The sequence below is a fragment of the Drosophila montana genome, unplaced genomic scaffold (genome assembly GCF_035044405.1).
Source record: "Drosophila montana isolate Dmon_TW-CO22-7 unplaced genomic scaffold, ASM3504440v1 contig_924_1, whole genome shotgun sequence".
NCBI lineage: Eukaryota > Metazoa > Arthropoda > Insecta > Diptera > Drosophilidae > Drosophila > Drosophila montana.
This window is the reverse complement of record NW_026999210.1, coordinates 71,512-87,316: the sequence shown is the minus strand read 5'-3', so window position 1 is coordinate 87,316 and position 15,805 is coordinate 71,512. Positions and strand designations below refer to the sequence as shown.

At 44.0% G+C, this 15,805-nt stretch overlaps 1 protein-coding gene and 1 long non-coding RNA gene across 2 annotated transcripts; one reads left to right on the top strand and one right to left on the bottom strand.

The window, feature by feature from the left end:
* Nucleotides 1-2,350: 2,350 nt before the first annotated feature.
* LOC135440363 (uncharacterized) lies at nt 2,351-2,819 on the top strand. Its single transcript, XR_010438279.1, has 3 exons — nt 2,351-2,510; nt 2,563-2,646; nt 2,704-2,819. It is a non-coding gene; the product is annotated as an uncharacterized LOC135440363 (long non-coding RNA).
* Nucleotides 2,820-6,475: 3,656 nt separating this feature from the next.
* Nucleotides 6,476-10,438, bottom strand: LOC135440358 (protein mab-21-like). Its single transcript, XM_064699473.1, has 3 exons — nt 9,556-10,438; nt 7,445-7,998; nt 6,476-7,340 (listed from the first exon to the last, which is right to left on the bottom strand). Exons 1-3 carry the CDS (start codon nt 9,756-9,758, stop codon nt 6,991-6,993), a joined length of 1,107 nt encoding a protein of 368 aa, XP_064555543.1. The 5' UTR covers nt 9,759-10,438; the 3' UTR covers nt 6,476-6,990.
* Between the last annotated feature and the right edge of the window lie 5,367 nt (nt 10,439-15,805).

Here is a 15,805-nt window from a genome sequence, read left to right as displayed (position 1 = left end):
TCGAGTCTGTCCGTCCGTCCGTCCGTCCGTCCGTCTGTTTCCTTCAGCTTAAAGTCTATCGCCAGCAAACTCTGGATAGGTCGGCTTTTCTGTTGCCACTGCCGGATCGAACCACTATATCATATAGCACGATCGGGATTCTCCAGATAATCTGAGAGCAAAGTCCTAATCGGGTAATTGGGTTCTTGTGTGATATTCTGATCTATCATACTACTTGCTGAGCCGCATCAAATCGGTCTACTATAGCATATCTATCCTATAGGAAGAATCGGTTGAAAGTGAAGCACAGCCAAGTCTTAGTCCAAGTATTTAAGGGTATTTAATCTACGGCTTGCCGATGACAGAGATTCTTCTGGCTCTTGCGGTTGCATTCACACTGCCCTTCCCCCACCCCTCTTACCCGCTTACCCGCTTACCCCTTACTCCTCTACAGCCGCTGGCCTTGCCTGTTGATGATCATGTTGACAATCTTTGGCAGCGGGCACTTCTTGGAATTTGGTCTGTTTTGAAAAACCTTTTCTTTGTTTTTGTTCTTGTTTTTTTTTTGGTCATTTTTATTCTTTTGTTTTTCTGGCCATGTTTTTGGTGGTTTCTGGACGTTTCCTCTAATACGCACGCATATTCATGAATAATGTTAATCGATTTCGGATTGTGCCCCTTCAATGGGGCTTGATTGTCACTTGTTGCCACACGCACACGCATTCAACTTGCGCCACGCCCATTTGGCCCATTGCAATTAGCTTGCTGCTCGGACGCCTTCTCCTCCTCCTCCTCCTCCTCCTTCTGTTCAGTCTTCTTCAATCCTTGCCCGTTCGGCCTGTCATTTTAAATTGCCTGCAGCTGCGCTTTGGCTCGACCTCAGCTTTGCTCCCATCTTAATTAGTTGCTCACCTACCCCCTACCCATACCCCCCTCCCGCTCCCCCTCCCCCTCCTTCTGTGCCCGGCGCCGGCTGAGCGACATCAAATGCAACTCAAATCAAAATGTCATAATTTCCAGGAGACGACACAAGCGACAATACGTCAACATGCCACACAACCACATCCCCCCGTCTCCCCCCTCCCCCTCAAGCTTCTTTTACCCCTATCCCTGTTTAATTAGTCGCCGTCCGCCGTCCGCTCTCACGTTGGCGTCGCAAACAAATCACATAATTATGATTGAGCGCAGCCAACGCCAGCTACCCCTTCCCCTCGGCGATGCCCCTTTAACTCTTTCGCCCCCCCCTCCCCCCTCCCTTCCCCCTCGCTCCGCCCACATGGGCAAATGCAGCGCGGAACTCATCTGTGGCGCATTTTGGGGCTTCCTTTATGTCGCATGGTGCATAAAAATAAATCTGTCCGGCTCGCAGCTGCCGTAATTGAATGCAAATGCCCATCATCCAAAAATACGTGGCATCTATTGGAGCGACCCGCCCCTATCTCCCTATCTCCCTATCTCCCTCTGTCGCCCTCTGTCGCCTTCTCTCCGCGTAAAGGCGACAATCTGCTATAAATTATCGTGTGTAGGTGCCATTCGTGCCCCCAACACCCCAACCCCAACCCCACCCTCCTTCTCCCCTCCCCCTCGCCAAGTGTCCGTATGCCGCAGCGATGCTCCATTGTGTTTGCTGACGATGCGTGGAAAACTAATTTTCCAATTCCCATTGCAGCTCCCTCTGTTGTCAGTCAGCCTCCTCCCCCCCCCCCCCCTTCCCTCCCTCTACATGGGATAGCACTTTGCCTCCTTGGCATGATTTTGCCTTTTTCCTGTGTCGTTTATCTTGGGCACATTTTGATATTCATAATTTGTGGCGTGTGGCTCCGGCGCACTCTTTGTGGCATGTTGTTAAATTGCACCACGTGTTTTTGATAATGACGACATAATTATCCGACTCCCTGCCCCTGCCCCTGCCCCTACCTCTGCCCCTGACAGTCCGTAGACACATTTCGCAGCAGCCTGCAGCCGAGCTTCCAGTGTGCCACGAGACAGTTTCCTTCCGCTCTATATATTTAAGAACTCAGAAAAGAATATCCTGGAGAGTATAACCCATCTTTCTTAACAATTTAGACAACACATTTTCACCCATTTTCCGATTTTTAGTTCTAGTGTGACAAAGCTCATTTGAATATTAAGAAAGCAACGTTTCATTAGAATGCTTTCCGCGAATTTTTCACGCCTGCAGGTGGAATTGCCTCACATAAGGTATCAGATCTTACGGTTTGGGCTCTGCGTTTATCGTCAATTAATCAAAGAGAGAATAACTTGACCAAGCACTCAATGAATCCATTCTAGCCTATGTCAAAGAAAACTTCAACCCAACTTAGTAGCCCGAGCCTGTCATCCGGATGTACATGGGAAATCTACAAAAGGAAATTTTTCAGTGTTTTTCATATTTTCGTACGGAACACAACGAAAACATGTTTGGAAAAGTGTTGAAAAATAAACAGATGTAATCAAATTTTAGTGTTTCGCTACGAAAGGACTAAGTATTATTTGGTACGGTTGCATAAAAGTTATGTTTCTTCTTAATCGTAAGTTTCTGGCTTTAGTTATTTTATATACCCTGTAAACTCTTGCTTCCAGTCTCCGCCGTAGGTTGGATAGGTCTAGGCTAGGTTAGGTCGCTTGACAGGGATGAGGCAAGAGGCAAAATGCCGCATTATGGAGGTAAGTGGGCAGCACTCCCCAACTGGACAACTAATCTCAAGGATTTTCTCTTTACAGAGTGATTACCGTGTAATACATCCACACTGTTAAAAATTATGATTCGATTAAGTGTATCAAAATTTAATGTATCGAGTGAATTTAATAAAAATAAATAAATGTTTATATTAACAGTCGTCAGGTTGATAACATAGTTGACTTGCTGGACATCCGTTATAGAAGCTGTAATCCCCAGCAATAACTGTTCCATTCTACATTTAACTTGACGCTAGATCAGCCTAACATAGCTGCAGTGCGCTGTAGTGCATGCTATTCTGTTAACGAGCTGTAAGCGTAACATGCGCTGTTAACAGCTCAGCTTAAGCATTCTCCCTTCCCCCCTCAACGAGAATGAGCTAAGCGCAGCTGAACAAGAAAGCTTTTGGGAGTGCAAACCCCTTTCTGCAGCGGCGGAGGGTGGGGCGTGTCAGGCACAGAGAGCTGCAAACAAATGTGATGACAAAATGTGAGGGATTTCCGGGCAGAAAAAAAAGGAGAAACAAAAACGAAAACGAAAGGAGTAAATAATAATACAAAGAAACCGCTTGCGGTCATATAGAGCACTAATTTAAATATCATTAGTAAACAATTAAAACAAAAGGAAATCAACAACAGCAAAAAGGAGTCCAAAAGGACGACGTTAACAATGCGGCATTATCGCAAGCCGCCTGTCAACGCGCGCCACGCCCACAGGCGATGGCCAGCAGCAGCAGCAGCAGCAGCAGAAGCGGCGGCAGCAGAAGCGGGGGCAGTAGCAGCAGCAGCAGCAGCTTACATAAATGTCACAGCCGGCGCAGAGTGCGAGCGAGCGAGAGGGAGAGAGGGAAGCAGAGAATAAGTGCGAAGCGCGGACAGAAATCAAAGGGCGACATTTTCTGTTTTGGCTTTACGCAAAGTTGTGACAGCTCCAAAGGGATTGCGAACAACAGAAAGAAAAGGATTGTGTTTTTTTTTTGTTTGTTCTTGTTTGCCTCTGTGTAGGGCAAGGGGCGTGGGTCGGGAGCGGCTGCGTCGACGTCGGCGTCGGCGTCGGCTATTGTGCTGTTGTTTTTGCGTTGACTGCTCGGCATTTACCGTTAATTGCATTCCATATATAATTTGTCAAAACACAAGACAAACCAGACACCCGCCCTCTTCTCTCTTTCATTCTCTTCCCCACCCCTCCTCGCACACTCACTCGCAATAAATCCTGCCCCTGGAGCGAGCCCCTGCCCTGAGTTGAGCTTTTTTTTCTTCTAGTTTATAAACGTGCCTTATCCGCGCACGTGGGCGCACAGCCTGCGGCGATTCACATGGTCCACATGGCCAGGCTGCCGCGGACACGTGCCGCTGCACTTCCCGCAGCCCGCAACCCGCTACCCGCTACCCGCAACCCCTAACCATCAAGTGCACAGCAGCAGAAGCCGTCGGCATCGACCGCAAGTCACCTGATGATGCTTTTCCCATGCCAAAGACTGCTTCTGCTGCTGCTGCTGCTGCCACGCCCCCGCCCATTTGCAGAACTCGCTTGCATGCTTAAGCACAGGGGCGTTGCTATTTGTTTGTGTCTGTGTGTGTGTGTGTATGAGTGGGGGGAGGGGCCGTTATTATGGCATGTTGGTTAGCTAACACTGGAGCGGGGGCTGCGGCTGGGGCTGGGGCTGCGGGGTTTGGTTATGCATACAATATGCTTGTAATATGATCCTGCGTGCTTGAGCATAATTTGTTATTTTAGCTATCACATTATGCTACCTCTGCAGGCCCGCCCCTCACCCCCCTGCACCGTGCCCGCCTACCACTTCTGATTATACTACGCACTTCGTAATATATATTTATACGTAAATGGATTTCTCTCTTGTCTCTTAACATTACAGCGAAACGGAACATCTTTTGTCAGCTGCAGCAGAAAAAAACAATGAGAAATCAAAAAAATCAAGTAAAACTCGTCTAGTCGGGTGTGGTTGACTAGGAGATACCCTGAATCCAACTGAAGCACGACTGTGCTTCTTCTTTCCCCAAATCTAGGCTATGGCTTTTGGGTAATGTCCGATCTTTGCGTATTTATAGCTCTTACGATTCGCTAGTTACAAAGGAAATTGATAACGATTATCATCGAAGTCATAATAATAAGGTAAGTTATCGATGCTTTGAAATATAGGAGGAGTTATGTTTAAAATTTCCTTATACCGGAAATATAGGATGCTTCGATGCTTTGAAATATAGGAGGAATTATGTTCAAATTTCCTTAGTTTTGACCTCTTATAGTTTCCGACCGAATGGCAGATGGACAGACGGAAAGATGGATCGACTATTCGACCAACCTTCTTCGGCGTGTTACATGTAGTTAGACAAAACGAATATACCCATTTTCAGTGCGTTCAGGGTATAAAAACAGCAACGAAAAATATCGATTACATTCGCTGAAAACTTTTTGTCTGTATTCCGCCACAACAAGCTGGCGAAGAAGAAGAAGAAGAAGCAGAAGAAGACGAGCGCATTGGAGCCCCGAATAACATAACCATAAATAAGGGTAATAAAATTGATGCTCAGTTGTCGCTGCAGCTGTCCTGACTAAGAGCAACAAATAAATTTGTTTTTTGTTTTTGTTTTTGATTTTGTTTTTGGCGATCCGGCAATACTCATAACATTAACTCAGCGTCCAATACCAAAGCGAACCTCATCCAATCCCAATCCCAGTCGCATCGCATCGCATCGCATCGCATCGCATCGAACAGCTACCAACTTTTAATGAGCTGACCTGCGATCACGAAGAGATCCGAGAATGGAAATGCACTTAATGCCAATTGGGGGGACAAGCCGTGCAAATTTTGTCACAACATGATGCCACAATTGTGTTTTATTTTAGGGCTTGAAGGGTTTTTGAAAATAATCACTATCAATTGACTGCAATATCTGGAAAGCCATGACGGAAGCAAAGGTAGGCAAAGGTAGGCCCTTCAAGTTAGAGGAAATTAATAAATTTCCTGTTAAACAACACATAAAAAAGCAGTAGATCATGTAATATGTACGCTGAATACGCATGTGTTTAAGTAGTTGCAGATGTATTGGTGAATCCGCGTATTTCTCCCATATGCAAAGCCCTAAGCTGCATGCGTGTGAGCTGTATGTGTGTTACATTTTGTGCATGTATATGTGAGATTTGATTTTCGAGCCCAAAAAAGAAATGCCATTAAATATACATACATATATATAATTGCCTTGGGCTATTTTAGAATTTATTGCATTCAACTGTTTCTTAAGCAATCTACAAATACAACAATTAATTAAAAAAAAAAAAAATGAAAGAATGTCGCTTACATTTAATATTATAACATAAAGAGGAAGACAAATATTAATGCATGTTCGATGCGAGTATTTATGTATGTATATGTATTATCCGGTTACATAAATTTCGCCTACATAATGCATTTCTCAGTTACTTTTATTTGTAACTTTTATTTATTTTGTTTTCAGTCAGACGTGGAAGGATAAACGAATATCTTGATATCTAAATCCATGGGTGCACACAGTATATATATATATATATATATATGTATGTATGTACATATGTGTAATTTAAGTACGTTTTTATCGTATACAGCTGCGTATGTATGGGTATTTATTACTTACAACGAGTACCTAAATGAGTAAGTACTCAATTTCGATAATGAGAGCGCATTCGCTCACACTTGAGCACACTTGCAAAGCAAAGCCGACAAATGCTCTTTTTTCTGTGTTTCTTTTGTTATTGTTGTTGTTGTGACTGTTTTTGTTTCGCTTTGTTTTGTTTTGTTGTTTCGCTGTTGCTGCTGCTGCTGTTGTTGCTGCTGCTGCTGTTGGCATTGTGTTTCGCCATAAGGCGAAACATGCTTAAAGCGGCGAGTTATTAAAAACAATATTCGCCGGATAAGCAGCCAGGCGTGCAATGGGCAAAAAGAAGAAGAACAAGCATCAGCAACAGCAGCAGCAACGGTAACACAGGCGGCAAAGGAGTCGAATTTGGATTGAGGAGTGGGCAATGTGCGGCTTATCTCTCATCTTTGCATTAACACTTCGGCTTTTCGCCGCTTGCTATTGTTGTTGCTATGCACACACACACACACACACGCACGCAAACACATTCGCACACACACACACACACACACACATGGCACAAAATGGCAGCCACTGAGGGCATTTCGCTTATCAGATCAACGCAATCGCCGCGCTGTGACAATGAAAATTTAGCACCTTGAATCATACAAACACAAACACACACACACACACACACACACACACTCTCTCTCTCTCACTCGCTCTTTCTGTCTGTCTCTGTCTCTCTCGCAACGCTTACAACTTCTCAAAGGCATTCGCATTGGTGAGCATCTCACGAGTCAAACGCCAGACCTGCTTGGCAGCCTGCTCCAGGGCGCTGGGGGATTTGCCCTTGAACATGTCGAGGCTGGGCAGAAAATAGTGCGGACAGCGGCGATATTGGAGGCAGGAGATTAGCTGCAGGAATATCCCATTCAAACGGTCCGCAATGCAGCTCTCGTCCCACTCAAAGTCACGCGGATGCTTCTCGCACTCGTAGAGCAGCAGATTCTTCAGATGATATGCGCTGATCGGATTGCCGGGCAGCTCCAGGTGACGGTCACGCAGTGTCTTCAATATGCTCAGGCAGCGACGACGGCAGCCACCTTTGAAGATTCGATCAGATTTTTCAATTGCCATTGATTCCAAGATCTCTCACCAAACCGTCGCTCTCCCTCTCCCTCTCCCCTTCCCTCTCCCTCTCTCTTACCTTGCAGCAGGCGATTCTCAGCCTCGAAGAAACTAAGGACCCAAGCATCGCCCTCCATGCTGGCCGCATTGTTGTTCTTGTTCTGCATAACGATGCTCTCCTTGGAAAGCAGATCGAAGCCCTCGGTCTTGACCTCGGCCACGATATTGGGATGCGGCCAGGGTATATGCGGCATGGGCCAATGCGCCGCCGATCGTGGCCAGATGCCGGAGCATTTGAAGGCCGGCGTTATCTGCACCACAAAGCGCTCCCTGATCCGCAGCTTCACCTCGGTGGTGTCGCCAATCATCTTGACCATATCCCGATAGATGCTCTTGTCGCACGCCTGCGCCACCAATGTCTGGAAGCGGGCGCGAATCTTGCGCGACGACAAATAACCGGAGGCGGTGATGAACTCCACCCAGAGGGACATGGAACGCTTGCGTCCATCGCTCAGCTTGAGCACCGCACAGCCGGGCAGCGTTCCATCGTCCACAAAGTTGAAGACGCCCATCTGGTTTAGGTAGAGCACGATCTCGAACTCATTCGGTGAGATCACCTCCACGCCCTCGAATCTGAAACGGAATCAATAACATTTTACATTTTATTCTTTCAGTCGTGTGCTGCATGTAATCCCTTGATCTTCGATCCGGACTCCGACCGGCTGCCAATCGGATCGGATCTGCGTAATTCCGGCGTCCGGCGGCTGTCATCGCAGCGACCCTCGAGCTGCTGCCAACAACAATAACAATAACAACAACAAGTGCGATCCTCAATCGCATTAAAAACATGCAATGTCATTCCCGTCAAGTCATGCTCCTCGGCTCCAGCTCAATCTCGCTTGCGTCCACCTGGACCGTGACACAGCGGCCGCTGATGCCCGATTTAACAGCTCTCGATATACATATATTATTAACTCTCAGTTCCATAATTAATTCAGGTCTCATACATTTCGGAATGATATCTTCCATTGGAAAATCTATCTTCGGGTGACTCTTTCTAGCTATTTAATATTCCAATCGATAAATATATCTATAAAACTGTTCCGACTGATTGAATGACTGACTGACTGATTGATTGATTGATTGATTGATTGACTGATGAAACACAGCCCAAACGTCAAGATCTTCAAAGTTAAAAGTTTTACTTTATGTGACGGGGTTTTCGAAAATTCCATGCGAAAGCGTGGAAAATTGGTGGAAATCGCTTGCATGAAACATTTTTATGTATCCTTTTGAGCATAAAGCTGATTTTAAAGAGCTTAGTATTTCACATCCTTTCTGATTGGAAATTAAGGGGCAAAGGTCCCTTGCAGCCTTAAGTTCATTTAAAATTATGGAATTAGTACGTGTCTCAGGAATTCTTCAAGTCCAGCCCACTTTAAAATGCAATTTGGGACGTGGTGTTCAATGTAATACAGATAGATTAAGTTTTCCACAAGTGGAAAATGGGTGGAAAAGTATTGTTTAAACTTTGAAGCAAATAACTTGCCTATGAAAAAGCCAAATAAAACACTTTTTAATATATAGTCGCAATAAAGATCTTCTGTTCAGATACTATGCGATGGGAAATATATCTGAACAAAAGATCTGCTTAAATATATAAACTTGTGGAAAATATTTAAAATTGTTTTTAATTGTTTGCAAATGTTTAAAAGAAATCGAAATCAATATTTAGATCCATATTCAAAAATAAATGCTCGCAAATAAAAAATACTAAAAATATTGTTGAAAAATGTGAATTTTAAATTCTGAAGATCTAAATAGAATCTGATATATATGTTATATAATATTTCCAAATTGTATTTGGAGTTTGTGAGGAGAATATATGATATTATTGGCTGAGAATAATACTAGATGGTCTGCGAGAATGATGGAAGTGTATTGATATTTAAGAATCGGGACAAAATATTTTATGCTAAGGATAATGAATATGAATTATCCTTAAATAAGTGTCAATGCATGATCTTCAAGATCTTGTGGCTCTTTTTGAACCTTCTATATATCGAAGATCGATATGATTTTGAATAGATCACATTCTAAAAGAACTTTGGCTGAAAGTGGCAAAGAGCTAAGGTCGCTGGGGAAGAGGGATGAAAATGTTTGCTCTAAAGCTGAGGGATGTCCACTCACCTGCCATTGCACTCGACCAGGCTGGATATAAAGCGCGGCTCCTGCAGCTCCACCTCCTTGAGTATGTCCTGGACAATTTTGCAGATCTCGCGAATGGCCGTTGCCGTTTTGAAGATGCGCGCCTGGACGCGCTCGGCGCAGAAACGATTCAGCTGGTAAATCATGCGCGTCTGGGCGGCCATCATGTCCGGCGGCACCAGCATCTTGACGATATGGATGTGCCGAGTCGCGGCCCAAAGCTGGCGGCTAACAACAAACGGAGATGCGGACGGAGTCGAAGACGTTGACGGTGCGCCGTGGATGATGCCAATTATGCGAGCTAACAGAAATTGGCAAACGGAATCGGAAACGGGCGTCCAAAAGCGAGTCGAGGCCGCAGTGGGCTCGGGCTCGGGAGCGGGCTCGGGAGCGGGCTCGGGATCGGGATCGGAAGCGGGAGCGGAATCGGGATCGGGCGACACACAAGACAAAGGAACAATTCAATTGTGAGTTACGTTGACAGCCCGAGTGGCAACAATGGGGCACAAGTGGAGCACGACGAAAACTCTTGTATGCTTTGTATTTATGTAGGCTTTTTGTTTTGTTGCTGTATCTGCAGCTGTATCTGCAGCTGTATCTGTATCTGTATCTGTATCTGTATCTGTTGCTATATAGCTGTTGCTGCTGCGAAAATCGGCGCGGATTAGCCGCGATTGCGTTAATGCGGATGCGTTATGGCGAGGCCGGAGTCGTGTTGTCTTCTTGTCGTGCCTGTCGAATGCCTGGCAACGATGCAAACAAACACTCGATACCGATTCAAACGAAAAGATACGCAACGCTGTCGACGTCTACCGAGTCCGAGTCCGAGTCCGAGTCCGAGTCGGAGTCCGATTCGTAGTCGTAGTCGTTGCTGGCGTTGTAAATCTCGCGGATATTTACAGCTTTGGCAGATAAAGCGCTCGGCCCAGGCACACAGCCTCGGGCGCTAAAAACTGCAACTCGTTGTTGCGCTCGCTCTGCCTCCGTGTGTGTATCTGTGTGTGTGTGTGTGTATCTGTGTTTGTGTGTGTGTGCATCCGCCATCTCATGAATGGACTATGAGTACACCCACAAAGGCAGCTGCAGCTGCGAGCACGGCTACATACACAGATACAGATGCAGATGCAGATACAGCAACAGATACAGATACAGATACAATTGCAGTTGCAGATACAGATGCAACTGTCAACGTGTCACGTGACACTGGCCGCGTATTTGTCGCCTGGTCTCGTGCCAAGCCACAACCAAAACAACAACAACAGCACAACAGCAAAAAATCAATAAGATACTGTATCTGTATCTGTAAGATACATAACTGCACAGAGCACAGCAACTGCAAAACTAACTGCGGCGCTGACTAATCACGCCTCGTGAATGTATCTGCCGCGCGCGTATCTGTGTATCTGTGTATCTGTGTGTGTGTGCTGTATCTATGTGCGCGCGCTGCGGCATTGGCTGGCGCAAGCTCCGCCCAGCAGAGCTGAGATACACACGAGCGAGCGGAGCGCAAGGGGCCCGCATGCCGTCGGCCTGTCGCCCCGTCGGGCAGTCGCTGTCACGCTGCGGCGCGCTCTTTGATCTCTCTCGCTCTCTCTCTCTCGCTCTCTCTCACTCTGTGTGTGTGTGTGTGTGTGTAAATTTAATTTGTTAAATACATTTTGTGCCAGACGCCGTCGTACACGAATTGTGTGCAATAATTTATCTGAAATGTGCACTCATTTAGCAACGAGCGGCGAGCAACCCTCGTCCAACGACAACGCCGATATCTTTATATCTCACGGATACACGAACACACGAAAAGTTTTACATTTCACAGATACATTCCCAGGCACAGCTACACACATTCATAAATATGTCGCCGGGATTAATGTGCCAGTTGGCAATTTTTGACAGCGTTGTTCCAGCCAAACGAATGCTGTCTGCCAACCACCCCCCCCCCCCCCTTCACCACTCCCCCTCTATATGCACCCTGCCTACCTGAAATACCCCCTTCGCAAGTTATGTGCATAAAAAACATGAAATATCCTATGCCATACACACAAAAGTATCTTTGACTAAACCGATTCATAGCCAGCCCGTGCGTCACCTTCCGCTATCGGATATTCAAATGTCTTGAAGACCGCTTGCAAGACATGTCTTCCGCATTGTCATCGTGGACTAGATCAAAGCATTCGTCAAAATTTGTTTTGTTGCTTTCAATTAGATAGAAATCTTTTGCATTTGGCACTAATTCAAATTGATGGCAAACATAAACGGAAAACAAACAGCACATAAAACATGAAAAACATTCAAAAACATTCAAGAAGCAAAAAAAAATATAAAAGAACATAAAATCGAAAAATTATTTAACAAAATGCCGAATTTCAAATGCCCTTACAGATTTTCTTTGTGATTTTCGCACAATAGAAATATCAGATATAATCTGATCGGATCCGGCAAAAACTAAAGGCTAGCATTTAAAATCTCAGCTTGTCGTATTCACTATAAACATATATATAAAGAAGTTATTAGATATATATATATATATATATATGCATATTCCTGATCAGAACAATGAGCTAAGATCTTGCACACAACTTTGCAAACGTTGTCCAGATTAATTTTTTGCCTGATATATCTTTAGTTTAGATATCTGAGAAAACTTAAAGTTCATAATTCATGACAGCTCCATCTCTCTAGTTCTCTGTATTGCTCTCTTCCCTATATTTATATATTATAATTACATATATAATTTATATATGTTATATATAATTTCCTAAACAATCCGTATATGCAGCAAAATTTGATTTTATATTTGTTAATATAATAACATTTGGCTATTTCTGTAAATCCAGGCAGAAGAAGGCATTTTATAGCCCATAAGGTATATGTATGTATATATATATGTATATATATATATATATTTAGTATACATTTTAGTTTAGCTGGCTCAAGGTCCGTGTATATTTACTAAATTGTCTATATTTCTCAGCATCAACAGCATTCGACTCTCTGTCCGTCTCGACGAACACGTCTATTGAACAGACCCTAAGAATTAAAGACCCTCAGGAATTCAAGAGTTAAAAAAGAAAAGCTATCGAAAAGCGTATCGATAAATTATCGATAACTCCTTTCACTTTCCATGAATCGATAAATATGAATAGGAAGACGTAGTTGGTTTTTCTTAAGCATGCCTCTGCGATTATCAAATTATTATTATCGTATCAAGCATATATCCCATCTTTTCTGAAGAATTAATTTGTTTGTTTGAAATAAACCCATATTTACGACCTGAAAGTTTGTAAGTTGATCGGGAAATAAACCCAGTTGTTACCCAAGAAATGAGAAGAGATGGAAAGGGACTTGGGATATCTTCTAGTTGATCACTTTCGATTAGAACATTCTTGACATTCTTGAATTACGGATCATTTTGAATTTATGTTATTTTCTTATCAATCACATGATTACCAGCAGCTTATATATGGCGGGTACACCCCGGCCCTGCCCGTGGCACGTATGTATAAAGTGAATTCTCTCAAAGATCTTTAAAATTAATTTGAAAACCGATGAGACGGTAAACAAAAAACAATCATAGAACCGTTTTCCGCCAATTTACCACTATTTCGGGTGGAATTGGAAATGAATTTGAACGCGAGACGTCACCCACCATATCTTTGACCCCCATTTCCACCGAGGAATGGATTTGTTCGAAAAGTGTGAAACACTCCCTAAATGAATTTGAACAAAGATCTTTGAAAATGAGTTTGAGGCCGATCAGATGGTAAACAAAAAAGTTGCATGCAAACGTTTTCGCGATTTTTCCACACATGCGGGTGGAATTACCCGAAACCCAGTCAGTAAGTCAGAAGAAACAATTTTATATATAGAGATTAATTTGTAACTACGCACTCAACCGTAAACTCACACGAAAGATTATTTCTGTCATCCAGCAACGGGCGAGAGACGAACATTTATATAATCACTTAACTAAAAGAAGAGAAATAGTGAGAATTGCATGGAAGAGCAATACATAAAACAAGTAGTTGTTACTTGTACTTTCAATATAAAAAGTTATGTATATAATACGCACCAGATTTCAAAATAGTCACATTTTAAATTGATGCCACCTCCTCCGCCAAAGACATAGTCACCGCCTCCGTCAATATTAAAGCCGCCTCCTTCTCATTTGTTGGAGCTGCCGTATCCCCCAATATTAAAGCCGTCGCATACTACATATCCGCCGTCTCCTCTATAGTTGAAGCCGCCTCCTCAAATATTAAGCCGCCATTTCCTCCTATGCTCAAGCTGCCGTCTCCTGCACAGTTCAAGCCGTTTCCTCCTCAATAGAGGCGGCTGCCGCCTCCTCCTAAGTTGAAGCCGCCTCCTCTACTTGATGTGAAGCCTATGAGGCTTACTTGAGTTCATGAGAATCACGTAGTAGGGCGTTTATGAAATATATGTTTTTTTTTTTTTTTAAATTGCAGCGCAGTTAGCGGGAAACTTGGTCATGCACATAAACATACATTATATATGCATACATTCATTTACTTATATGAATGTCTAAATAATACATACTTGCATACATACATGCATACATACATGCAAACATACATGCATGCAAACACATATCAATTCACACATTTACACACATTTATACATAAAACATACAAAAAATAACAAACATACTTACAAGCATTCATACACACACTCACATACTTACATGCCCTTATACCTACATAGATGCACACACACACATACATGCACACACACATGCATACATTCATACATGCACACATACATACATATATATATACATACCTACATACATACAAACATGCATACATACATTCATACATACATACATACATACATGTACATGCATACATACATGCACACATACATACATATATACATAGGCGATTTTTCCGCACATACGGGTGGAATTAGCCAAAACCCCGTCTTAACGTGCGCCTTCATCACATAAGCTTCCTAGCTCTAACGGTTTGGGCTGTGCGTTGATCACCAATAAGTCGTTCAGTCAGTCAGTCAGTCAGTCAGTCAGTCAGGAAAAACAGTTATATATAGAGATATACCTATTTATTTATACACCAATTATAAGTGAGCTACAACTATTTGGAATAAATCAATAGCAAATAATTTCAACTTATCGTAGGTCAATTTGTAAATGTTTTGTTCGATTCCGGAAGCGCTTTTATTGACCTGCATATCATTGTCTATAATCAAAGTTGTCAACGATCTATGCCGCCCCCCCCCCCTCCCTTCCAAAACCACGCCCCTCACCCACTTATTGTTTAATATATATGTTCTGTCTTGTGATATACGAGCGTCTATTGGATTTCGATTTGGACGCGGAGTGGATCAGTGAAGGATCGCGGCCAGGTGGGAGCGGTGTTAGCAACAGCATTTGGTTGATTTTTAGCGCGGGATTTCCACACACACACACACACACACAGTGAGAGAGAGAGATAAGAGTGGGCATATCTGCATAAATTTAAAACAAAGGGCGACGCAGACGGGCGGACAGTGAAACGTCGCGACAGACGGACACAAAGAGCAGCAAATGGTAAAAAGTGGAAACGAGCATGTACTATAAATTTGTGTGCCTGTGTGTGCCTGTGTGTGTGTGTGTGTGTGTGTGTGTGTGTGTATGTTTTTCCCGTATTTATATATCTCTTAGATCTTGAAGAAATTTGAATATAATTTATGTGCAATCGTCGCGTTTTTCGGTTGGTTTATTTGCTTGCCCTGCCCCTGCCCGTGCCCCTGCCCGTGCCCCGTCCGGCTGTTGCCCCTGTTCGAGCCGTGGCCAACGCTGCCCCTTGTCACAGCCCCTGTCGCATTGGCTCTGGGACTCCGGTTCGCTCTGGTCCCAAATGAAGAACGATCCATCCATCTAAACGTTTGTCACTTGCTGCGTTGTCGCCGCAACGTTTGTCTTTTCGCTGGATCCGCCAGTTCTGCTCCTTCGTCTCTTTTGTCTTTGCTGCTGCTGCTGCTGCTTCTTCTTCTTATTCTCGTTGTTGTTGTTGTTGTTGTTGTTGCTTAAAAAGCGTCACCAGCCACGAACGTCGTCCGTCCCGCTGACCATCAACGCAGTCGTTTATCTTGTAGATACATCGCCCCGTCCAGCTGAGCGACCAGCCAGAGCTGCCCCAGGTTTCTATGGAAAAGAACAATAACTAAATTTCACATGCGGCCAGCCAAAGTAATACCCAAGTCCATGGATCCCAAC

Excerpts from the sequence above, each read along its gene's own strand:
- LOC135440358 (XM_064699473.1), bottom strand. The coding sequence starts at position 9,758 with ATGCTGGTGCCGCCGGACATGATGGCCGCCCAGACGCGCATGATTTAC. Across the intron at positions 7,999-9,555 it reads CTGGTCGAGTGCAATGGCAG|ATTCGAGGGCGTGGAGGTGA; the intron begins GTGAGTGGACAT and ends ATTCCGTTTCAG. Across the intron at positions 7,341-7,444 it reads TGAGAATCGCCTGCTGCAAG|GTGGCTGCCGTCGTCGCTGC; the intron begins GTAAGAGAGAGG and ends GAATCTTCAAAG.